At 35.3% G+C, this 27,877-nt stretch overlaps 1 protein-coding gene across 1 annotated transcript; it reads right to left on the reverse strand.

The window, feature by feature from the left end:
• Positions 1–27,219, reverse strand: LOC128553667 (guanylate-binding protein 1-like). The gene is made up of 12 exons (XM_053534839.1): positions 27,126–27,219; positions 26,771–26,816; positions 26,483–26,534; positions 24,276–24,338; positions 23,528–23,587; positions 19,919–20,121; positions 19,224–19,351; positions 17,240–17,349; positions 11,109–11,539; positions 8,583–8,857; positions 4,017–4,238; positions 1–396 (listed from the first exon to the last, which is right to left on the reverse strand). The coding sequence occupies exons 1-12, from the start codon at positions 27,198–27,200 to the stop codon at positions 1–3; spliced, it is 2,061 nt and encodes a 686-aa protein (XP_053390814.1). The 5' UTR covers positions 27,201–27,219.
• Between the last annotated feature and the right edge of the window lie 658 nt (positions 27,220–27,877).

Below are 27,877 nucleotides of genomic sequence, written 5' to 3' on the forward strand. Positions count from 1 at the left end.
TCATTTCTTATCCGATATTATTCGGATAATGCGGCAAATAGGTTGGCGGGTGGCGGCGGCGGCGGTGGTGCGTGGCAGTGGCGGGTGGCGGTTGGAGGTGGTGGATGGTGGTGTTGTTGGCGATGGTGGTGGCGGTGGCGAAGGGCGGGGTGGTGGCGGTGGCGGGTGGCGGTGGTGGTGGTGGCGGTTGGTGGTGGTGGCGGGTGGTGGTGATGTTGTTGGTGGTGGTGGTGGCCGGTGACTATGGCGGTGGTGGTGGTGGGTGGCGGGTGGTAGTGGTGGCTGTGGCGGCTGTGGCGGGTGGCGGTGGTGGTGGTTGGCGGCGGTGGTGGTGGTGGTGGTGGAAGTAGAGGTGGCGGGTGGCGGTGGTGGGTGTCGGGTGGCATAATTAATTGTCTAAAATACATTTGGATGTTATAAAGTTTAAACAACGTGCTTACATACGGATGAAAAGTAAGATTTCGTAGCTATATATGGTCTATAATGGTATATACACATTAAGATTTTAATTATTTAAAATATTTCCTATTAGAACAAAGAATAAACTCGCTGTAAAATAAAATGTATCACTCTGAATTTTAAAAATAAAATATCAATCAATTTTGAAACCAATAAGGACATGATTATTGGCCCACTAAACCGAGTCGTAACTGTGACAGATTCTCAAAAAATATGTCGAGACCGTGAACGAGCTAGACTTGTAACTATGACGCAAACGAAAAAGCACGGGACTGTGTTTGATAAGAGACTAAGAAATGGGCGTATATCTTACCCGTATGGATATTGAGTATATTTAAATATTGTAATGTATTTTGAAATGCTATTGGTAAAAAGAAATGATAAAAAATGAACAGAGCAGTATTGTTTGCTATCTTTTCATTATTCCATATTCTAAAATGGCGGTTAATTATATGTCATTTCGTTCAAATGAGTCCCATCCTGAATACTGACTGGACCCAATCCAAGATGGCGGCTTTATATAGACAAAAAAGAGAAAAAGTGTTTTAGAGTGCCATCCTCCACTACTTGTAAGAACGCTTCATTTTCTAAACGCTCTGCCAACACAATGCTTTAAAGGCGCTCGCGACAGTTTTTCCGGACGGGCCGATATTTACCGCAACACCGTGCCAATTTGGTTATTCCTAATCGATGTTTCTAATGACAGAGATTGTGCAGCCGTTCTGCGCATGACCGGAATGGTTGTCAACTAGCCGCGCACGGAAAAATCACGCAAGTTTGTGTACAATATGCATAATATACTGACTAAAGGTTAGGGTTAGTATCACTATGGTTACAAAATATATACATTTAAGATATTTTCGTTTAAATTAAGTTAACCGGGTATATACCGGAGTCTGTACTATATCACAGGCGCACCAGCTCTGTTTTTAGTCACAGCGGTTTCTAATTCCGTACCGTACCCATACCGTACATCCGTATTCGTTAACTATGGGTTTTGTTCGGAGTAATGCGGAAACTTACATTATTCTATGACATCTAAAAACTTCAGAAACACGTAAAAATCAGCTTATTAAGAAATCTGCCGTTTGGTAATTTGATATATCTATAAATCATTTGCTAAAACACTGAAAGAGTTTCCGTAGCATTTGTCCAGAAGCCTTTAACCTGCATTGTTCAAACCTAGTGAGATGAATGGCTAAATGGGGTGGATAACACTTATTGCTTCTAAGATCAATATATTAAAGGTAAAGGATGCGGGAGCCGAAATAATTTCTTCCTATAGAAATACAGAAAATAAAGTTTCTACAGTCATACTTTCAGCGAGTTTATTCCAAATGTTACTGAGGTGAGCGACCTTGGGTCATTTAATCCTCTTGTTAAATGTCTATGACTTAATGTCTATGCTAGGGGGCGTGGGCAGTGTTGCTTTTTCCATTACTGCCCATGAACAGACTCAATCAAACCGAGTCTGAAATTTTCACTATTTGCCTTGTTCTCGGTGCTTCCGAGGGATCTACTTTCCAGATTTTAAGCTGTGGACAAATACAGAATACTGTCAAGAGTTTAGCTAAATATATGGCCTTGTTTGAAATAAAAACTGATGACGTATTTCCTACCAGCCTGCGTTGTATAAATGCCCGCCACATCCCATCTCGCTGTAATTTGATTTAAGCCAAATCTAATATGGTGATCTATGAATTTTCTTTTTGTGTTAGATTAGGTAGACAATACCAAACGTATGTGCAGAGTTTGATTTAATTCTATTATGTGAAACTCGATAAAATAGCAGAAATACCAACTTAAAATTGCCAAAAAATATGCAAAAATACCCCTTGGGTCTGCTCAACAAGTATTCCCTTTTTTTACAAAATCATTTTCTTTTGATTTTTCTGAGCATGTTTCAAATAGATATATTGTTTCCGTTATAAAAATGCTAATATATCAAATTTATGCCGGTTATTGTACCTTACTGAAATATATTTTAGGGGTATAGAAATTTTGAAAAATGTTAAAAATAGCATCATATCTAGTGGCAAATAAAATTGAAACAAAGCTGGTGACCTAGCATTTTTATTTTATTTTTCAATACATCATAACATGATCTTGTAATACAGAACATTTCATCAAAATCTATTATTGGGAAAAAAATTACGAAACTGTAGCGAGCGTCCTTAAAGTTGTTTTTGATGAAAGTTGTTTGACTGTTGAATCCATGGAAGCTTTTTGTGTCAAATAATGTCGCCGAGAAAATGCATAGGCATATGCTCTTACAACTCGGAAATGTGTTGTTTTTGAATTTTTTGTTACTCGTATTCAGTTTTATAAAAGTTGATCAACATCTTCTTCCTCAACAATTAGAGTTACTTTTCGACAGTTAAAAAAGGGTACCCAGATATTCCACAAAAATATGCTTCAGTCCCTGTACATAAAGTACGTAATAAAATAATTATCATCTGACACCTTCATTATATACGTATTTTGAAGAAAGAATTTACTATTGCCATTGCTTGAATGTAAAGCTTTTATTTACACTGCCCTGTGACTTGGTTGGGGTAAGAGTGGGGTTAGGTGCACCGTAAACTAGTTTTAGCCTCCCTCCCCACTTTTGGTGATTTTGCCACTGACCGTTTCAATTCTTTGTCCCACTGTGTTCCTTTATTTGTTCGGTTTGTCCTCATGTGTTTGCTTTGGGTATGTGTAGGTGTGTGTGTTGGTTATGTGTCCGTCTGCGTGCTGTGAGATGTGATCTAGTGAGGCCGCTCTAACCCGAGCATTATTGGCTTAAAAAGCTTTTTTTCAAGTATAGCATCAAATCAAAACAATAAATTTCTTTGACATTTTGTCACTGTTTGAACATTTAGTTTCTCATAACCTTTGGTTAGATTTTTTGTTATTGTATCTTTTGTGGATCCAATGTAGTTGTAAGGTATATAGTTTTCATTCATTGTTTTCTCTGATATGCAACATTCTTTTAACTTACTATATGTTATAGAGCGGATTTGTGGCACTATACTAAACCAATTTAAACTGCCAAGTAGGCGCTTTTCCACTGACCATTCCAAAGGGTTGCACTGTTGTTTGTTACTTCTGTGATTATCATTGTTGAATTCATTTGCGTTGATGTAAACATGTGCTAAGTCTTTTGCGAACATGTATATATTTGCACGTACCTATACATTGTATTTCCATATATGGGTGACTGCGATTTTTGAATGTGCCTTTTGTCTTTTTTATACTTTCACTTTTTATATTATTTGTTAGGGATAGCATCTTCTTGTGTTGAACAAGGTTGAAACTTGAAATTTTACAGACCCTATAAATTAGAAATAATCTGTCACAGACTGAGGAAAAATAGAGCCATATCGGGACTCGAACCCGAGTCAGCGTCATACCGTATCGATGCTCTACCGACTGAGCTACCGGGTCACGTTCTCATTTACTCTGCGACTGTTTTAATAATGCTGTGGCATCGCTATTTCTTACAAGTTTGATTCAAGTATATTAGATATGGCCTAGAATTCTTGTTAAGCTTAAATGTATTGTATATAACTAACCTCATGCTCATCGAAATCATTAAGTGTATGAAAGTATTCTTCCCTCATTTGCTCAATATCACGTTTGTAGTGTCTAAATCCTCCGGCCTTATGGTATGCTTTATTTTTGATGTCTGGTGCAAGAATAGCTTCATTCTTCTGTTGTACAGTGATCTCGCATAAATCTCGTAACTTCTTAGTATTTTCTTCCTTCTTTTTATTCCAGATGTTGTCCATTTTCAACTGAAATTTATCAACTTCTTCAGCGGGCACAAAACATTTGACAGACATAATCATTTGCAGGAATTAAGCAGGCATAGACAATGTAACTTAACGATAGAAATATATTGAACTTTTTTCTTCAATGGAAAATTATTAGCATATTCTGTAATTGACTTGCATTCTCAAATTAATGTTTTTAACATTGTACTTTGAGATTTCCTGATTTCATATAAATCTGTCAAGATCAGCTTGGCTTTGTCAAAGAAAAGAAAAATACATATACTTTCTTTAAATGTCACCAGTAATAGAACAAATCAAACAAATAAATTTGCTATTCGACTATTAAGCCACTGTATTGTTAACAGATTTAATTCAGTTTTTTTTTCAATAAAGCAAAAAAAAAAAGAAGATGAAAACTGCAGGAATAAATATTCGTAGCCATGAGGCAAATGAATTAGGAAAAGCATTTGTCGCCCAACATGACATAGTTGTATCTCCCATGCTTTCACTATTTCTCATTGCAATATTTCATTCTATCAAGTTACACTCGAGTTCTTTAAGTGTATTGAAAGGTGTCGTCTAGAATGTTTATTATTTGAAAAACTCAACAACAACAAATAAATGTAAAGCAAAAAGGGATACAATGATAACAGCAGACAAAGAAATTCCACTGTGTATCATTGCTATCTTTCACTGCATCAAGTAACTTTAAATTTCCAGAAATAAAGTCAAAGTTTTATTTATATAATAATAAGATGTTTATCAAAAATGCAATACTTTTAAACGTATCAAAATGTAGGTATGATTCTTGTGCTCTACACTTTCTCACATTGCAATCTATCACTGATTTAAGAAACATTAAAGTCCCTTTTTAATGTTCAAAAAGGTGTATAAAAAGGGAGAAAATTTAACTAAAAAAGCTACCAGCTTAATCGGACTTGTCATGTCAACTTGCTGTATGGTTCCAAAGGTTAATGTTAAGCTCCAACATGTCTTATGATCATAAATGACTGGTTTAAGCTTAAATTTTATATCTGTTTCGCTGGATGGTAAAAATGTCTTGTTTTTAAGTTTCAAAATAATATCTGTATTGGTTCCAGGAAAACGATTTTGAACAGACTGGACTGGACGTTTTAGGAGTGCAAATATGGACAAAATATTGACAAAAGAAAAGTCAGAGTCATATGACCTGCTATATAAACTTCCTTAAAGCATGTTTTAGTCCAAAAATATTTGTATCGGTTTCAGAGATGGTCAGGAAAGCTATGTAAAGGTTATAAGACTTGACATGTTTAGAGTGCTTACAAAGAAAATATCAAAAGAAAAGCCAGAGCTATGAAACCGGGTATCCAAATAGTATATTTTTAAGTTTCTAAATAAAATCTGTTTCAATCCAGAGTTTTGTAATAAATACAACAAAACATGACGGGACGGGTTATTTGTTTAGAGAAAAACCGTGAACAAATTTTGTAAGTTTCAAAATGGTATTTTTGTATTTTTGTCGGTTTCTGAGATATTCAAAAGAAAAAGGATGAGACGGAACATTTTTTGTAGTAAATAAGTGAAATAATTCTAGAAAAGAAAGCTCAAAGTTATGAAATCTTGCATATGAACTTAGTTGATGATCCTTAAGGTCATTTTAAGTTTCAATACCTCATCTCTTTAGGCTACTTTGATAATTAAAGTAAACAGTTCGGGACGGACGGGATAGGACAAAAGTGTTTTTTATTCAGCTTGGCGGAGCTATTTAAAAAGACACACAGTATAAGATGAATGAATGTGTTTTAGTGTAATAATACACTTGATCTAATAGTTGTGTAATAAAGTTCCGTTTATGCTAGGGGGAGGGGGGTGGGGGTTAGGAGAGATGCGTGAGAGATGTTCTACATTACATTACCTCTCATGAACACACTCTGCCATTATTCTGCTTCCAAAGGATCTTTTTTACAGATTCTTTAAACTATCACAACAGTGCCGTGTGTGTGTGTGTGGGGGGGGGGGGGGGGGGGGGGGATTGTGGGGCTGTAAAATGTCTCCCCGTTCTTGGATTCAGTCTTGTTATATTTTCTGGTCCTTTGGGATCATAATGTCCATTCAATAGATGTTTAATAGAGTTTCACTTAAGCCAGTGCTAGTGGGCGTAAGAGGTGTTGCACATTTCATTACCTCTCATGAACAGACTCAATAAAACCGAATCTGCTATAATTGTGCTATTCTATGCCTCTGAAGGAACTTTTTACAGTTTTTATTAGCAATTTTCCTACATGATATATCGTATATCATATTGTTGCACATCTTCAAAATTTATTTCAGACCGGATAATTTACTAATGTGATATCAGTTATACAAACAAGAGATCACAGAGTGATCTTGGCGCCCACCATTGAGCCATTTTTGAATGTTCCAAATTTCATGACTAGCTCAAGGTCAAAATCAAGGTCAAATTTCATTTTGATACACAACACTGTGCATGTGGTCCATGCATGTGGTCCATGCATGTGGTCTAAATTTGAAAGCTGTAGCTTGAGAAATGTGAAAGTAGGTCACTTGATCAATTTCAAGAAATAAGTTCATTTCGGTACACAAAACTATGCATTGCTTCAAATTTGAAGGCTGTAGTTTAAGAAAAGTAGATACTAGGTAAAAATCAGAATCCAAGTTCAATTCAGAACACAAAACTGTGCATGTGGTCCAAATTTGAAGCCTGTAGCTTCAAAAATGTGAAAATAGGTCACTAGGTCAATCTCAAGATCAAAGTACATATCAGTATACAAAAGTATGCATGCGGTTCAAATTTGAAGGTCGTAGCTTGAGAAATGTGAAAGTAGGTCACTAGGTCAATGTCAAGGTCAAAGTTTATTTCGGTACACAAAACTATGCATGTGGTCCAAATTTGAATACTGTAGCTACAGAAATGTGAAAGTAGGTCACTAGGTCAAGATCAAGGTCAACTCATGTTAAGGTTCATCTTGCCACTCAAAACTATACATGTGGTCCAAATTTGAATGTTGTAGGTTATGGACAAGAAGTTTTTAAAAGTTTTTCCCTATATAAGTCTATATGAACAATGTGACCCCTGGGGCGGGGCCATATTTGACCCTTGGGAGATAATTTGAACAAACTTGGTAGAGAACCACCAGATGATGCTACATTGCAAGTATCAAAGCCCTATGCTTTGTGGTTTGGACAAGGAAAGTTTCAAAGTTTTTCCCTATATAAGTCTATATAAACCATGTGACCCCCGGGGCGGGGCAATATTTGACCCCAGGGAAATAATTTGAACAATCTTTGTAGAGAACCACTAGATAATGCTACATACCAAATATCAAAGCCCTAGGCCCTATGGTTTTGGACAAGAGGATTTTCAAAGTTTTTCCCTATATAAATCTTTGTAAATTTTAAAAATAAACAAAGGGCCATAACTCACTCAAAAATTGTTGAACCAGTCTGATTTTCAGGGAGACACAACTAGGGTACCAATACATCATTCTGACAAACTTTAGTCAAAATCCCCCTGGTAGTTTCTGAGGAGATGCAATAACGAGAAATTGTTAATGGACGGACGGACGGACGGAAGGACGACGGACCACGGACGCAGAGTGATTTGAATAGCCCACCATCTGATGATGGTGTTCTAAAAAGACCTTGCTGGAAATGTCATCAAGTATATATAGTGCAGAGGTCGTATCATAAATATCAATGAAATTTCTGTCCAAAAAAAATATTATATCTATAAACACACAAAAGACATACACTATCATCAAATTATGTGAAACACAATGAAACAATTTCAGAGTGGAATATATTTTTAGCCGTGATAATCTATCAAAAGCATTAACAATACCTGGCATTAAAACTAAATCATGCTTGCCAGCGGGTTTGAAATAAAGAAAGTTAAATTGATTTTATTTATGTCTTGAATTACTAATCATTATACGTACTAATGTTCATTGTATTTAATTTTATCATTTTAGATATTAGTATAGACCTTTCTTGATAAATGCCAATAAAAAGAAAATAAAAGATTGAAATGCGATCTATTTTTTTCTGACAGCGTATGATAATGTACGTGTGGTAAAATTGCGAGTAAACGTTTTTTATGCCTACATTTCATCAACTGTAATAAGGTGAACAGTAAGTTTCTTATATTGTATTTTGTAATTTGCACAATCCGATCGGAAATCTACATACACCTGGTTAGGATAGTAACTGATTTTTTTTGGTAAGCTTAATGAAATACTTCGAGTAAATTAGTATCACTAAATGATTGATTTATTTCTTAAAAGGAATCTCTGAACTTGTACCACCTCATCACAATACTGTTATCAATACAGTCCTTCATTACATCAATCAAGTGAAACATACCTTTGTTTTATTTTTACAGATGTTGTTTCCATCAAGCACAACTTTTGGGTTCAAGTAGTTCAACGCCAGTTGCTGAGCGTTTCTGTAAAGATCTCCCAATGTACCTGTTGGTATTGGTAGCTCAACTGATTTCATCTGAGATTCAAATATTTCTAATGCTTCAGCAGCCATTCTAGCATTTTCTTTTTTAGCCACGGCAGTAAAAGCATCGTCTACATTTGGTACTGCATTATTTTTAAGCGCTTCAACATACTTTGTCGTTAGAACTTCAAACACTGAAGAATATGACACAAAAACATGTTGTAATAGTCACTAGTTAAAGAACTTAGTTTATTGCATATTTCTCTTGTTTTACAAAGATATTTCTTTTTTTCTACGGCTTTCTTACATTGTATTTGCTGATATGAACCAAAATGTTAAAATATAACATTTACGATTGCACGGTAAGAAATACTACAAATTGTACGGTAAACAAAAACGATGTTGGACAGTGCATGACGTAAAAGACTGAACAGTAAACAATGCTAGAGATTGCACGGTAAACAAAACATTGCTATTGATTGTACGGTAAACAGAAGGTACTAATTTTTGTTGTCCGTTTTGACAGCAAATTTGACTTTAATGAAGACTCACTAGTGATGATTCATATTCTGTTCAGTTGGTAGTCAGTATACATGTCCGTTTAAAAATTTTACTACATAGGCATATCTTTTTTTCGCATAGCTATATGGGCATTTAGAAAAGCATGTAAAAGTCGTTGTAAACTGACCAAAACTATGACATGAAGAATCCATCCTTAATTAGTAAATATGAAACATAAACTTGAATTACAAAGATTCATAATGTAACTATTTTTGTCTTGTGTCCTGGTCCAAACAAAGTGTACCTTGATGAGTGTAATAGATCAAGTTTACTGGATAAAACATTTGTTTATGATCAAGTTAAATTAACTTTTAGTTTGACTTCAATTTAATAACGTACTGCTTCTAAGCAAGGGAAACTTAATTCAGGAACAGTTTAACAAAAGTTTTGTTTTTGGACCTGGTTTTAAGTCTTTTTTTTCTGAAAATGAAATTCGTTGATCAATATTGGACCAATTATATAAAACGAAGACGGCGATCAAAATGAGTTTTATGTTTATTCCGCGTGGCGGCTGTAAAAAGTCTCCCTCCCCGTATTTGGATTTAGTGTTGTTATATTTTCTGGTCCTTTGGGATCATGGAGTTCATTCAACATATGTGTAATAGAGTTCCGCTCAAGCCGGTGATAGTGGGCATGAGAAGTGTTGCACATTTTAATATCTATCATGAACAGACCCAATCAAACCGAGTTTGCTATTATTTCCTTGTTTGCATTCTTTGCTTCCAAAAGATCTTTTTACAGATTTTATAAACTATCACAACAGCAATCTTTAAGTGCCCTGAGGTGGCTATTAAAAGTCTCCCCGTACTTGGATTCAGTGTTGTTATATTTTCTGGTTCTTAAGGAGCATGGAGTCCATTCAACATAAGTATAATAGAGTTCGGCATAAGTTGCAGGTGCTAGGGGGCGTAAGAGGTGTTGCACATTTCATTGCCTCTCATGAACAGACTCAATCTGCTATTATTCTTCTTGCTTGTATTCTTTGCTACCAAAGTATATTTTTACAGATTTTATCATTATGATATAATGCACTAGGATTGTTTCAAGATTGCATAAACCACCAGGAAAAAGACACGAGTTGTTTAAAGCTGCCAGCTATTGTAGTGTTTGTTTCTGATAAAAGAGCTAAGGATTAATTGATACGCCATGTATTTGATAGCGTTTGTATAATTCCTTAATTAAACATTCCGTTTGCCTTAAATTCAAGTCGTCATTATTGTTATTCGTACATATTTTCTATTTATATATATAATAACTTTCTAAAATGGAATTTTTAATTTAGGAAACGGTAATATAAACACAAAATGTGTGTGTTTACGCGTTTTACATTCAAGAACAAAATAATTTAAAATATTTCACATGCCTTTTCAAAAGGATTTTAAGTAGTTTTGCACCAGTAGTTCTTTCAAATCCGCTTGAAATTTGTGGATCTTTTAAATCATGGGCAATTATCTCAAAACTAAGCACACGAACCTACACATTTTCTTTGACAAATTGACAGTTTACAACTTCTATACTTTAGAAATTTTATATTTGCGAAAATGTCACTGAAACTGTGATTTTCCCATAGACTTCCATTATGAAAACTTGCTTTAAGCTGTAATTTTTAAATCAGTCTAGCACAAGATCAAAAACACAAACTTTCCTTTCTTATTTGTGTTTTTGTCTTGTGAAGTTTTGAAAATCGGTGTTTAATCTAAATCTGCATCTTTGAACGAAATGATCCGAGAAAGCAAAACTACATTAGTTACACGCAATTCCATGTGGTGCCGAGTCCTTTTATTAAGTGTATAATATACAATATAAAACATGGTCATTTCTGATAACGTAAAATGTAAAAAGATACAAAGATTATAATATATCGTTGGATAGATAAGAGCATACTTTTTCCGTTTACGGGTTTGCTCACAATGAGTTCCTTTGGATCTTTGCTGTAGATATAAGATACAAAACGGGCAGTTGCTTCTTGAAAGCTCTTGGAAAGTTGATCAAATTTGCGAGTTTCAAGCTTTGCAAGAGTATCTCCGTCACATGGAAATGGCAGCGTGAAGCATTTTTTGCTCGAAAAGAAGTCTCGAATACACTGTATTGGTTTGTTATAACTTTCATCCATATTTTCTTCATGCTTTAAACAGTATGCAAGATATTCGTCCTCCGTCAGCATTCCCACTCCGTCTACAAAAAGCGAGAAATGGAAGTCTCTTAGACAGAGGACGAATTCTGGAAGAACTGCTTTGAGAGCTTCATTATTTTCATCACATCGACCATCAAAACGTATGTTTCTTGACATTTTGGTAACAAACCTGTGAACGCTACTGTCAAGGACAACAACACTTTTGTCTTATATCGGCAGGAAACAACTCACTTCAGAGAAAAAAAAATTAATATCAACATCTTGCTGATGAAACTGTAATATGAAATTTAAAGAGCATCTTTGTTTTGTTCAATAACTGAGCTTTTTCTGATTTAACGTTCATTTTAACGTTTTTATTACTCAGTGTGTTCTTTGAAATTTGATACTGAAATATTTAGTTTATACTAATTTGTTTAAGCTTGACTGTGATGACAGTTTCAAGCTTATTGTAACCACTCTCGAGTCCGCTTTCTGGAAAAAAACAGTACTGGTGTCATATGAGAAGTCATGGTCGTGACCCAAGCGGCCGACACCTTAACCACTAGACCACCTCTTCCCTTGAAATTTAAGGATCTACGGGCGTGTTTCTCTTGATATCTGCCGTTTTGAAAAAAAAATCATTAAATAATTCTTCCAAACAAACTTTATCCCAAAAATAAATGCTAAATCATCAAAATATGACCAATAATGTAATGAAGCAGATTCTACTTGTAGCGAAACAATCATATTTACTTTTTGCTAGCATCTGCCTTGATCTGTTACAAAATGCACAATGGGGATAGTGATCGGTAATTTCAAATACCTATTAACCTTTAGTCTGCTGGCGGCAAGTTATTCTGCTTTTGCGACCAGTGCAGACCAAGATCTGTCTGCACATCCATGCAGGCTGATCATGGTCCACACTGTTTCAGTCAGTAAATTTTCAGTGAACACCCCTTGGAATAATAAATAATATTTCCCATATTGAATGACGGATCAGTCCATTTTAGAGATTTAGCAGGGTAAAGATTAAAGTCGATTAGGTTTTTTTCTGGTATTTTTCTGACTGATATAATGAAAACCTAGAACTAAAATAAAAGTTTTCAACATAGCACTTATGTATTCTAGCAAGTATCAATAGAAATAAAAAAAGCTAAAGATATATAAGTTTAATCAGCTTTTAATCTTTTTAATATCATATATATATATCTTAAATGCACGGTAACTCCAACCTTTTTGTTTTCCATTTTGAAGCATTCTCAACTTGAGTTATTGTTCGGAAACTATGAGTTTGGCAAATTTTAAGTTGTAAAGTGGCAATATAAGTACGTAAAACTGGTGATTTGTAGGCAAAGTCGAACATGACCAGTATTTTATGATGCTATACCTGTGTACCAAAATTTATCAAAATATGTCAAGCCTTTCATATGTTGTCCGGAAACCATGAAAACCAACAGACCGACAGGCCGACCGATAGACAAGTCCACTCCTATATACCCCCCACAATCTTCGTTTGTGGGGTTATAAATACATGTATAAAAATAAGGAACATTTTTAGTGTTATGTAAATACTTACGGACAATTATTTGCTATAAAAGACGATCAAAACTTAATGGTTTTCATTATCTTTCATTAAACAGGCCGTAAAGTTTACGCTTTTGATGTGGTCCATATTTTACAATATATATAAACCTCCAACGAAATTTATTGATACTGTCTGTGGCAAATAACAGCTTTATGAATCTAACAACCATCCATTACTTACTTTGCACTGGAAATTGATATTTTGTCATAAATTGACTGTGTTTGTATTTAAGTGGGATTCTTAAAACAGTATAACATTTTGTCCTAAATCTCAAGTAAGCGAGACTGGGAATCCCTTTACATGTTATGCGAGGTAGTCTTCGTGATATTAGTACATTATTCATTTAGATCTGAACTGAATTAACACAGAGTCTAGATCGCTCTCTTGATTTTCTACTACTCACCTAGGTATCAATTTTGGTTGAGCGGCATGCAAGAAATATTTTTGCCAAATTACACTGGATAGTGCCTTGCATATTCAGAGGAGAAGATGTATTGAAAACAAGCATCCACATAACAGTCATGTTTGTTTAGATTTCTGTAAAATAATTTTGAAATCCGAACAGCTGTTAACTAGGCGACAAATATACTCTGAAAGGGTTGTTCTTTTTTAAAAATCAGAATTATTGGAATATTATGGTAGACTGTCGGACACAAGGAGCTTTTTTTTTCTAAATTATTTATAAATATGAACTACGGGTGAAGAATAGATGTTTGTTTGAAGGTTTTCTATTTCCAGCTCTAACGAACGTCTGTTTAGACGAACTGGAACGTTAGGATGGAGTTATTTTGGAATTTTGTAAGCAGGTTTTTTATTGGGTTTAACGTATTTTCGACTCGACACAATTATAATCATATGGCTACTTTCCAGCTTTAAAGGTGGAGGAAGACCCAAGCTGCCCCTTCCATGCATTATTTCATCACGGGCGGGCACCTGGGTAGAACCACCGACCTTCCGTAAGCTAGCTGGGGGATGTGATTAAATTCAGAACAGTTCATACGTGAGATCCAAGAGGATACATCTTCGCATTATAAATTATTATATAAGTAGAGAGAACTTAAACGAACTATTCACCACCGCAATATACCAGACCAGTTACGACAAAGCGTTAAGCATTACTAACGAGCTTGGCTTGCACATTTCACATCAAGTCTACTAACCTAGTAAGATTAGTTTCGATGTAAATACTGTAAGGAACGACCTCATCCAAGTAGGTACGTTTTGAAATGGAAGTGTTTGATCAATTCTTGGTAAATTGACACCTGAAGAACAATTCCACGAAATGATCTTGAAATCTGATAAGTATATCCCCGCCTTATTTCAACAATGCTGAATGTTCATTTTGCGAAAATTGTCATTTTAGTGTCATAAGATAGGCTTAATTTTAGTACAACAAGGTTGTAAGTAGTGTAGACATTAACACGCAAATCTATATACGTCATTTCCAAAAACTACCAAAAAGCTAGTTACGGCCTTGTGGAATCAAGGGGACGATATGCCGACAAGAAAAATAGTGCCACCTTTCTGTTATCTATTCAACAGAAGTTGTGGATGGTACAATTTCGTTTGCGTGCAATGCAAGTAACTGCATCATCTTCAATCAAGTGATTTTAAGAGGATACCTTTATTTAGTTTATGACTGTTGACAATTACTCAAAAACTTGAGTTCTTATCATTTTTTTTTAGTATAATGGAATAAAAAACCACAACTTTACCTACACCACATTAAGGCGTAACATTTATTTGCCATTGAAATCAGGCAATAAAAACATACATCGTGTCGGCGTAAATCCGTATCGATCCGTACCTCAAAGTAGTAATTCGTATCAATCCATGCGAACACTCGGTCAAAACGTATTCAAGACTTATCCAAAACTTGCAAGTTTCTCTAAAGCTACAGTCACACATACGGATATTTCCGTGCGCTGAGGTACGGTGCGGATGGGATCGGTCCGTAGGGGATATAACAGATAGTACGGACAGGTGCGGCGTACTACGTTAAACTACGTTTCACTGCGCCTGGCAAATTGCCCAGCGCGTGGACGGGTCTACGGTGAACTACGTTGATCTATTCTTAAGTACGGGCAGCCTCGGATAACTACGTACAGCTACGGATCAATACGCTTGACTATGTTTGCGGCAGGTTTCATATTAATAGGCCACGTGTAGCCAGCGTTTTCATTACGAATATCTTTGACATCATGTTAAACTACGGCAAGGTACGTTTCAGTACGGTTAACTACATTTAGTACGTTTAACTATGGAAATATAACTTTCAACCAAGTTGGACTAAAGTCACGTTCAAATGGCAACGGATCGCTCAAACATTCGTGCATGTTCAAAAGTTGGAAAAACTTGCAAGTTTGAGCCAAGTCTTGAATATGTTTTAACCAAGTATTGGTACGGATTGATACGGATTACTTCTTTGAGGTACAACTCAGGTACGGATCTATACGTATTACTACGTTTCTATCCGTGGCTAGACGTAGCTATCCGCACCGTATGTGTGACAGGGGTATAACTTTTGAACATGCACATAAGTTTGATTGATCCGTAGCCATTTTGAGCGTGACTTTAGTCCAATTTCGTTAATAAATAGGTTCATTACGTTGTTCCATTTGGACTATCGTGACTTTTTATTCGATCCTAAACCGCGATGTACGATGGTACTATGGTAATAATGCAATTGTGCGATGGCACGATGATGAAACATCGATGGTACGATGATGAAAACGCGATGGCACGATAATGAAATTGCGATGATGCGATGGTACGATGGTGAAATGTCAATGTAATATCGCATTTTCATCATCGCACCATCACGTTTTCACCATCGTATCACCGTACCATTGCGTTTTCATCATCGTACCATCATATTATCACCATCGTGCCTTCGCGTTTTCCCCATCGTGCCTTCGCGTTTACACTATCGTGTCATTGCGTTTTCACCATCGTACCTTCGCATTTACACTATTGTGTCATCGCGTTTTCACCATCGTACCATCGTGTTATCACCATCGTACCATCGCATTTTCACCATCGCCTTTCGGTGGTCATGTGCAGTTGTATAGTATATGTGTCAGTAAAATACAGGTTTGATACAATCTCATTTTCACATTGCACTATGTACCTTCTACATCCTAACAAGAATAAGCTGAGTTTAAATAGTACCATGTTACTATTACATCCAGCTTTATATTACTTTCATGCATACACAAACTACAAAGAACGTGGCCTTGACGAAATTTCACAGTTTCAAGAACAGAACACTGAACATTTCGTAAAACATTTGGCTAAACAGCAGAATCTAAATGGTAAAATTCTTCTTACAAAATACATTGAGATATATTCATCTATTGTTGATAAAGATACAAATGCACGAGACTACCATTTCTAATCGGAAAGCTGTGGTACGATGGTAAAAACGCGATGGTACGATGGTGAAACCACGATGGTATGATGGTGATAACACAATGGCATTATGGTGAAAACGCGATGGTACGATAGTGAAAACGCGATGGTACGAAGGTGAAAACGCGATGGTACGATGGTGAAACCACGATGGTACGATGGTGATAACGAGATGGCATGATGGCGGAAACGAGATGGTAGGATGGTGAAAACGCGATGGCACAATGGTACGATGATAAAAACGCGATGGCTCGATGGTGCAATGGTGGAAACGCGACGGTACGATTATGAAAACGCGATATTACACGGACATTTTACCACCGTACCATCGCGATTTCATCACAATGTTATCGCGTTTTCACCATCGTACCATCGTTGTTTCATCATCGTGCCATCGCGTCATTGCGTTTTCGTCATCGTACCATCGTGCTTCGCGGTTTATTGTTAAATGAAAAGTCACGATTTTCCAAACGGAGCACCGTAGTTCAGACCAGTAAAAGTGATCTTACCTTTTATATACTAAGTATACAATACTTAAAAAATGGCGCAAAAACTTTCATCATAAAAATGTGCAGTTATTGTAAACTGAGAATAACATAAAGGGATGAAATCAAATTATTATGTTTTATCTATAGCATATTCATGATTTATTATGAAAATATGAAAAATATATTTAAATTGCATAACCTTCGTCTACATAATCAATTTTAAGATATTATATTTCTCAAGACTGAGTACTCTCTCTTCACTTATGGTTCGGGTGTGAGGTTTCAAAACGTTACGGGAATGTAATAGTAGGCTAACACAGCCGTATAGCCGAGTTGAATCGAAATAACTATTACCAGGTACACTGAAATGTAAAGCCTTGGACTGTAGTGATTACATTAACTTTGCAATTAAGGATACGTTAGTTTATTTACAGCATCCTGGTCAAATGCACCCTTCGTATTGTAGACAAGAGTGTTGCAAAGCAAAACGGCTAAAGTGAAAATTCGGTTGTCGTGGTTGGGATCTCCCTGTTAAAAAGAGACAAGACGTAAGTTAAATATATGACAATATATGTTAATTAATTTAATATCAATTAAATATCACTTCTATCAACAGTTATGTTCATAGCTTCATATCTACTATTCTTAAACTTTGGCTGTTTCAACTTATCACTTTAAATTTTACAAGTAGTATTTTTCACTGCAGAGCCTAAATTGTTCAGCTGTCGTCTTGTAGTGTAGCTAGTATTAGTTACTTTATACTCGTATTATCAGATTGATTTTCATGAAGTTTAGGTGGAGGTAAAATAAGTCACTAGGTTTTGGTGATTACACGTTTTTGCCCAATCATAATTATTAACATACATTGTAATTTATTGAAAATCACAAATACTTCATACTAAGTGTTATTTTGAGTGTTTGTTTAAAAGATAATAGGTAAGGGTAGATTTCTCGGAAGCACAGAACACCAAAAACACAGCCCCAGAGCCAAGCATTTGCCAACAACAAAAAGAAGCTGTAATGGAAAAATATTTCAGACGGGTTGCTTCAAACAACCAACAAGTACATATTAATTCATGCTTAATATTGATAGAGGAGAAGGAAATAGTAAAGGGCGAAATGGAGTCGTGGGGTTGGGGGAGGGGGGGGGGGGCGGGGTGTAAGGAACCCGAAGGGTAAGTTGAACAAGGACGAATGTATAAGGGAATGCCATGTTCTTTAGAAACAGTCGCACTACAACGAAAACACAATAGCGTAGACACTCATGTACCAAAGATAAAAATACAACTATGATCAACTGAATTAGATAGAAAAAACGAACAAACAACACATAAGAAAACTGTAGGGCACCGTTATAGTCTCACAAGTATACAAACGCACCCACATAAGTAGGAAAAAAACAATAAAGTAACGTCTTAGGATTCGGCTGCCAAAACAAAGGAGAGCCACAATAACTTACTAAAGTAAAGGGGGAGGGGATGCAAAAAGTAGCGTAAATGCAAGGGAAAGGAGCGAACAATAAGGGGAGGGAGGCGGAGGACAAACGCTTAATACAAACAAGAAAACATACGCAACAGACAATACAAGATAGACAAAACAACCAGTTGAAAATAGGGGCACCGCCTTCGAACGGTCAGTAACCTATATAAAGGAAACTGGGGGTTTAAACGCGTTTAGGTCATGCCAACTCCGCACTTACCCTATTTATTAAAGCCATAATGATAATCTATGTATTTCATTATGAAAGCGAAAGAAGTGTTCGTTTGATAAGCACTAACTACAGAAGCAGACAATAACAAATTTACTGAGCTAAACTTGAGCTATCTTTAAAGACGATTCATCCCACATTCATAAGGGCTGTTTGATATTTGTCTTGTATAAAAGAACCGCTTGAAATACATTAAATTCCCTCAAGCGTGCCAAAATTTTTATCTTTTATACAAAATTAATAATAACAATTGTTTACCATAGTCCTAGAATATCCATAATAAAAGGAAACATCTACGGTTCAAAATTAAATATCCTTTGAAATTTGACTTATGCTGGCCTTGACATTCCCTGATTATTGATCGGAAAACTTGTACTTTTTAATGCCCTACTAACAACTAACACGATGAAAGTTGTTTAAATACCACGGACAATCATTTTATGAAGTCTGACAGCAGTAGGCTCAGATAATCTGCAGGTATTGATAGGAAACCATTTTAGTCCTAAGACTAATGTGACATCGGCTACTGACATTATTTCGAGCGTCGGTAAGGATATATAATATTCTCATTTTGTGACATTGACAGTTCTTAAAGTAATTGATCAGAAACAAAAAGCGACCAACACACCGACTGGAGCGACATGAGCAAAGCAGTACTAATAAACCTCTTTTCTTCGGAGGTTGGATACATAACCTTTTTAACATCACCAAGTCCTTCAGTGTCAAGCAAAACTAAGACGGTGTTCGGTTTTTTAGGATGAATACGACACCAGACCCATATGCCCTTTGTTTTCGACTGAACGGTATTGCCAAGGGCAAACCCTGAAAAAGAGGGATATTAAGTTTGAAATATCAAATACAGTGAAAATAACCTTATGTATTTATTTTTCACAGAACACAATAGCTGGGAGTGTACAATATGATTATCAACAATTATTGAACAATTTAGGTCTATCTTGTGATGCTACAGACAAAGATTAACGCAGATCAATCAAGTACTGTTTCGCAGAAAATCATTTTTGCGCTTATTTTATGTTAAAGTGGGCAACAGAACTGAGTTTTGCGGGAATCCAGAAGAATTCAGTTAAAGAGCTTCGTTTCTATATTTAGTTCTGGTGGCCTCAATCTGCACTCAACTCAAGCGATTTGCAGAAACGTTAAGGGAGTTCCATATATGGAATATACATCCCACGTTACGAGTAATTCTGACATTTTTTATAGGGAGAACATGTTTCAGTTGAATGTTTCACATAGGACCTTTTACATCGTATTATTCACCTGTACTAAAATCTTATCACAGACCTATAGTTTGGATGAGCAGTGAGCATAAAAGTTTATCTGATAGCGTTGGATCAATTTTTTGTCTATAATGTTAAACAATGTACTCACCTTCATCTGCCTGTGCTAACCTATTCATTAGGTAAGACTTCCCTGTTCGGTAAAGTCCAACAATGGCAATTATAACCAATGGACAATCTATTCTCGATATTTGCTCCAGTACGTCTTCTTCAATCGATAGAACATTCTCCTTCTCAGTACTTATTAAGCACATTGGCCTTTTGAAGACGTCCATTTCTTTATGTGACCAACTTCTGTAAGCATACTGAATAGGTCATTTGCTCTTCTTTTGATATTTAATGGTATTGAGCGTTGGAGAAATTAATCCGTGGTGTAGCATGCATGCACTTCTAGTTTCAAAAACAATATTTGATGATCCAAACTTGTAACACTTATTGGTTATGTTTGGCAATACCTTTAAAATTACAAAAAAGTATATTTTGAAATGTTAACTTGTCCAGGAAAGTCCTTTAGCAAATGTTTCCATTTGCCTTATAGCACAGGTCGTTCGTTTACAGGTCCTTCGTTTACTATAGATATTTCTGACTTTTTTTCCAAGTGGGCAAAGTTTGTAAAATGAATAAAATTACATCTAAGGTCTTTATAGAATTTTCTATACATTGTTATCAACATATGTTTAGAAACGTATAGGAATTTTCATAAATGTATTTCATTACTATTATTGACTTGACTTAAAAGACTTGATTAGATAAGAGTTCTCTTCAAAGTTGAAAGTACTTTACTGGCAAAACTAACTGGTAATTAGGACAATATTATTGTTTTCCTGTATACAAGGTCAAGATGACCACTCAAGGCCGTTGTGAATACTAACGCTTACTACCATTTGGTAATATATATTTCTTCTCAGTGGGGCTCTAAATCACTGCAACCAACTGTTAAATGAAGATACTAAAGCATCTCCATTAGATACAATTATGACTGCGATATTTTATGAATAATTTAGATAACTTTTTATCTTATTGTAAGTTAAATTCATTAGAAATAATCTCAGCACATACGATACGAATTTTTGTTCATCCTACATAATCAAACTTATTTACAGTTTAAACTTATCTAATTGCACAGCTTGTCTGTAGCTGTCTCATATTTACAAACGAGGAATATCGTGTAAATGTAAAAATAATGATATTTACTCACGTGTTCTTTCGACATGATACCTCCTCTATCTTAGCAAGCAATTCACTTTCAAAGGCTCGTGTGATGCTGTAAAAATACGTTTTTATCCGTCACAATATATAGGATAAAACAACAATAACAATTATAATAGTAAACATAGCTCTTGAACAACAAGAATTTGTAAACAGAGGTACTAACGTACCCAGCCTAAGAACATATATATTTAAAAGATAAGATGTAAGGGTAGATTTTCATGAAGTATAGAGCACCCAAAAAACAGCCATAAAGTCATGCATCTCAAAGTAGGCCCACAACAAAAAGAAGCTGTAACGGAAAATTATTGTAGACACGTTGCTTCAAAGAAGAAAGGAAAAATATTCAAAATGGAAAGACACGTGCCTTTAGCGCAGTATGCCTACAATGTCGCGTGCACGCACGCACGCGCGCACACACACACACAACAGCATATACAACACAAATTACGATACGGACTGAAAACAAGTGAAAAATAGTGGCACCGCATTGGAACGGCCAGTACCCTATAAAAGGAAACTAGGGGTCTAAACGTGTTTAGGGCATGCCAACTGACCCTATTTTCAACAAGATAGACATGACAGTGTAAGTAAAATCACTCCCCGCTGAGAAAAGCTCTAACATAAGAGACAAAATACCAGATTATATAAAGTGAAACATAAAACTATGGTCGATCTAAGATATAATTTTACCAACGTACTCAAGAACTTATCTGAAGTTAGAGCATCAAGAGCTTAACTTTCAAGGGCACGACTAAGTAAGCTGCATGACAAAATTCCAATCCCTTCGTCCTTTTTCATAGGATTTAGGAGAACAATATCGAGGAGTATTACACTTTCTTAGTCATCGCAGCATCAAAACAAGGAAGAATATCCAAATATCCATCAGGGAAAGCCACGTTCCAAAAACGCAGCCTCCAAAACGCACACACACACGCATACGCACACACACATATACACACACACATATACGCATACACACACAATAAACACACAAGGACAAAACAAACACATTCAGGAATACGGTATAAAAAGGGAAAGCGTAGCGATTAACTGTAGAGGGGTCAATCACCAAACATGCACTGTGTTTAACGATTTTCGCATTATATCCTCTTTTGATAATTTTTTGACACATTTTGCAAATATTTGATTAAAATAAGCAGTATGTTTAATTTTTCGAATTTTATAAACTACAACTTCTTAATATACCGGATATGTAAGACCAAGTTTTAAAAGTGTTTTAAGGTTTTTGTTATATTTGTTTAAAAGTTCAGACGATCTGTAGTAAAATTTAGTGAAAGCTTTCCGTAGTTTATGATATCGGTAACCATGTTGTAATATTGTTTTGGTGATATGAAGATTTCTACCATTAAAATCCTCTAACTTTGAGCAAGCTCTTGCAAAACGTATAAGTTGCGAAATGTATACACCATATGAGGTCGATCGAGGGGCATCTCCATCAAGGTGGGGGAAGCTGACAATTTCAAAATTAAAATCGTCTCTTTTATCATGCATTTTTGTTTCTTTATTACCATTTACAACAGATAAATTTAAGTACAAAAATGACTCTTCTTAATCTGAAGTATTAGCCATGCTAAGCTGTAACTCTTTTAGATACATGTGTTTCACCATTTTTGAAAAGTATAGGTTGTCAATATTTAAATTATCATCAAGGTAAATTTAGGCTCCATTAAAAGCTTCAATAATATCGAAATGTGTTTCAATGGACAAACTGAGCATGAAATCTAGCTCATAACAGTATAATAATAAATCAGCAATGAGTGGAGCGAAAATAGTCCCAATTAGGATACCAATTAGTTGTCTATAAGTTTTATTGTCAAATTTAATAAATATGTTATGTAACAGAAACTTTGGAGCTTCTTCTCAAACCTGATTACAACTCCAAATGGTGTATCTTTTAAATTTATTGTTGGCAAAAATGCTCTAGTTCCATTACATGCCAGATAATCAACGTTTTCTCCTGCAAATGTTGTCTCAGTTAAAGCTACCAGTTTATCTTTTATGAGATTATGTGGTAAATTAGTATATAGAGTACAAAAATCTGATAGTCGAACATTTCTAGTGCTTGTTTATTAACTTATTATTAACATCTCTAGAATTGTCGTCGGACCTAAAAATATACATTCACATCCCACTCGAGTTGTCATATACTTTGGAGCAATACTTTTGTACGTGGTCTTTTATTGCAGTTAGACAAGAAGTCAAAACACGGAAATAGTTTTGTAGTGCATAAGGTCGAAGGGAAAGGTTTGAGCAAGGATGAATATTCAACAGGGAAAGCCATGTTCCTTTAACGCAGTATTCCTATTTGTATAATTCCTATTTGTAAAATGTGTTCATATAGCCAAATTTTAAATTTCTAGAGAACTAAATTACGATATTCATACAAGTTCCAAGATAATTTAGTAACTGGTAGCAATTCTATGGTATTATCAAACATGGAGTGATTTCAGTATGACTAAGCAGTTACCTTTCCTGTCTTATTCTCGTGTCCGTCTTGGAAATACCGCAGCCAGAATGCTGTTCGGTCCTGAAGGTGACAGAAACAAACAAAGGTATAGTAGCAGTCCGTATCTGTATCTGAACAATCAATGAAAACCAACATTATTTATGGCAGAAGATTTGTGTCTATGCTAGATTTTACATTATGTTCAATAATCGGACACATTTGTGTTATGATTGTTTATATTTCTGTTCGAGGATCACATACAAATAATTATTTTCAATGACGTTTGTCCGATGTAAAAGACAAACTATATTTGAATATCGCACTGATTTTGTATTTAATTACACTGATATGTCCAATAATTGAAGACATATTTAGTACAGATTTCAAAATGTGTGTTCAATAATCGAAGATTTATTAATGCATATGTTACTTTATATGTTTGATAATCGAAGATATATTTAATACAAATCACTACATGTGTTCGGTAATCGAAGACATAACCATCTTTCATAAAATTCATTCGTTTGGCTTATTGAAATATGTATATAGCGAACATAGATATATTTAGTCCGGGAAATATGGTATCATTTTTGTAACGTTTTAACTACCGCCCGCCTGTGCGTTCGTCTGTTTCTGAAACACCATTATCGAAGTTCATAACACCTGGGTGAAATGTTTATCTCCTGAAGTCAGTCGATGTTAAGAACTTATGTTCAAATAATATCTGCCTAAAGTCACAGAACTGGCTTGAATAAGAATTTGTGCAAACCTGTTTTCTTCTGATGACGATGAGGTATCTGTCTCTTTATACGGCGTTTGAGGAGACTCGGGTCTTGATTTGAAAAAAAAAAAGAATAATATATAAGGCTACACAACCTTTCCAAGAAAATGCTTGATATTTCCTTGGCTTAAACAATTAAAAACCATGAAACATCGGTAGGTCAAACATATGCTCCAATCATGACAATAATTGATGTACATTTGTATATATGGCAAAATAACATTAAGTTATCTAACTCTATCACTCCTTCTCTTTTAGTAATTTTGAGTAAAGGCATTTCATATTCGAATGCCGCGAGATTTGGGATGCAACGAGTAATGTGTCTATGGCGTAAAACTTTACCACGTGTTTGATGTCACCAGTCACGTGTTTCTAATAGCCTCTACTTCTTCCAAACTATCACTTCTGTGATCTATCTTTATTAAGGCAATTTAAGTAAATAAATAAAAAAAGTCTTTTAGTTGATCTAGTGAAATATAACATTTTATCCTACCCGCGTTTGCGAACGACATTTTGATTTCGGCGCTTAAATCAAGCATTTGAAACGGAATGTTAATGAATCAGATCGTCGAGGAAACGGGTAACTATTTCTCCTTTCAAGTGGCATTATTGTCTGTCAATAACTTTAACCCAGGTCTAACGACGGGTATCCGACTAGTAACTGCATTTCGGGTAAAACTCAACTTGGCAGCAAATTCAAGTTCTGTCATCATGTTTTGTACTACACAAAAGTCGGGTACAAAACGTAAGTTTGGCCTTAGTTTTTCATCATATATGTTATAATGTTAGGGATTTTAAGAGCTATTTACAAATCAAATTACCAAAGAGGCTGTGTTGTTTGGCCACAAATATCAGCGGCGCGCTAATTTCTAGATTTGTGTTTAATCAGACACCTACCACGTTGGTGGATTCTTTTGATTAGGTTACTGTATTATAAATTTAAATCTATTTTGGGAAGTCGGAGAAAATATGAAAGCCGTGGCTTTAGCGGATACTTCTATTATTTCGTAAACAAACCTATAAAATTGAAATTTATAACACAGTAACGTAATATTTTATATTTCTTTGATCTAGTTAAATAATCAATTTATATGAGCTAATGATGAGGTCCAGACCTATTTTGTAGCGCACTCAGTGTACCTTTTTTTATTTTTAATAACCTCCTCGGTAGCCTAGTGGTAGAGCGTCCGCTTCGATTCGAGTACGGGAGGTCGTGGGTTCGATCCCCGGCCTCGTCATACCAAAGACGTAAAAAATGGTACTAGCAGCTTCCTCTCTTGGCGCTCAGCATTAAGAGGGTATTGCTAGGACTGGTTAGCCCGGTGTCAGTATGATGTGACTGGGTGTGGTGTCCGTCATATTGATAATTACAAGCCCAAAGATTGCTTCATGAAAAGTCAGATAAAGAGTAACAGTTATATTCGAAGCTTTGATACGTGTTTAAATAAATGAAATAACTTGCTTTAGAATTATAATATTTTGAAGCTACAGTAAACGAAAAAGATAATTTTTTCAAAAAAAAATATACGTGTAAAAGCAAAATATATATGATATTTTAAACATCGCTGTTGCCTTAGTAACATTGAAATAAATCAGATACCATGTAAAGTGATTGATACTCTGCTCATAAAAATACCATTATATTCTATTTAGGTTTTAAAGGGAAAAGCACTGAGGCCGTTAAAACCCAATATCATACATATTTGCCCTAAAAAATGAGAAAAAAATCGCTACAATGGAAAGACTTGTATTAGAAAACTAACGCACATAATAATAAAATTATCAACTATACAAATTTTTATGGATAACAATGAAACCGAAATGCACTAGAACGTATGAAATATCAGTGTTTCCTTTTTCTTTCAACATAAGAGACCTACTGAGGGTCATGTACTTCATGTACTTGAAGCGACACAGATAAAGTAACTTGAGACTGTCGCAGCTAAAACATTCACCAAGAATAAATTGTTACGGTTCAATTAATTTAAATCTACCTGGTGACTAGGTATACTATTATATTTAAAAAGGATCGGAAAAAACAAACACATATAACAGCGATCACTTATGTACATGTCTGTCCTGGAGGATAAATATTCAAATGAGACAAAGTCAAGATAAGCCAGTATACAATTGGAAACTAATGTAACAAGACAAACATTTACAGGCAGAATTTAGTTAAATTTTATTTCTCTTACCTTGAAATGTTGTGTTTTGAAACAGTCGCATGTCGTGCTGTTGTACCTGCAGCTTTAAAACAAAACATTGATTCTAATCACATGGTTTCAGAATAAATGTAATCTACGGTCAAACAGTCACGAGTGTCAAACCATCGTAGAGGAATCAAACTAGCAAACTCTTGATACTTAGTTTTGTGTAATTTCTGCTGAGCGAACAAAGTTGGTTGAAGATCAAGGAACGAATAGCATTTAGAAATAATCACATAGTTATCATTTTGTGTACAAATAATTGATACATTTGCTCACCTTTAGGTAATTCTTTTGGACTTTGAGTATCCTTGCCAGTTAGAGCCTGTGATGAATAAAATTGACATAATTGTTCAAAACACTGATTCCTACTTCTGACAAATGAACAGTATAATATACAAGCATCCAAAAGATAATTTCAAATTGGAAATAGAAACATTTAAGGCTATCGTTGGTACAGCAATAATATGACGGAAGCTGTTTTTTCTAGGGGGACATCCAAGTACTATATTGTTGTTGTTGTTCACTTTTTTTGATAAAGATAAACAAAAAGAAAGAAAGAAAGGGCAAAGGGAAGGACGTTTGGGCAAATTATTTTCTTCTTTTAAAAATTTATTCTACTAAATGTACATACTTGACTTGGTTTTTTTTTACTTTCGAAGTCTAGATAGGCTGCCTTGTCTGTCTTTATGCCGTCTTTCTCTGCCATTTTCTTCTTCTGAAAAAGTACTTATGTGAAACGTAATTGTACAAAGATTATTTAAACTCAACAGGCTGCTCGGCTTCGTGCGACGCAGTCTAGCAAGTGTACGCAACAAGAGAAAAGTGAGTCTTCACAAGTATTGGACCCAGCTACCTTCCGTCAGATTCTAGCAAAACATCAAGTTCAGAGGAAGGACACTAGACTTGCGCATAACAAAATTACAGACTGCATCAAAGGAAATGTCACTCAGATGGTAAAAGGCACCGACAGGTAGAACCTACAAATGCTTCTTTAACTTGCCCACTTGAACATGCTTTTCAAGATTTAAAATTGTATGTTCTTCAACCTCACCAGACTGACAGACAATCACCTCAAAGGCCACATCTCTCTTCTTCTCTGACGGGCAATCAACCACATAAACCCTGACAACAAAGATACTCAGGACCAACGTCGAAGCCCTTGCATAAAGCCAATGAATTTATATATATAAAAGCAAGTTTTAATGAAAGGTATTAAGACAATGTGACAAGATAATCTACATTACACGACAGAACAAGAAAAAGAAGCAGAAACATAATAAATATTGAAACAACATTAAACAGGACTGGCATACTCCACTTATATGACATCATTATATAATAAGGATAATATAAAAATTTGGTACAGTCAATGATAATTAGAAA

Source organism: Mercenaria mercenaria, unplaced genomic scaffold (genome assembly GCF_021730395.1).
Source record: "Mercenaria mercenaria strain notata unplaced genomic scaffold, MADL_Memer_1 contig_4158, whole genome shotgun sequence".
Lineage (NCBI taxonomy): Eukaryota > Metazoa > Mollusca > Bivalvia > Venerida > Veneridae > Mercenaria > Mercenaria mercenaria.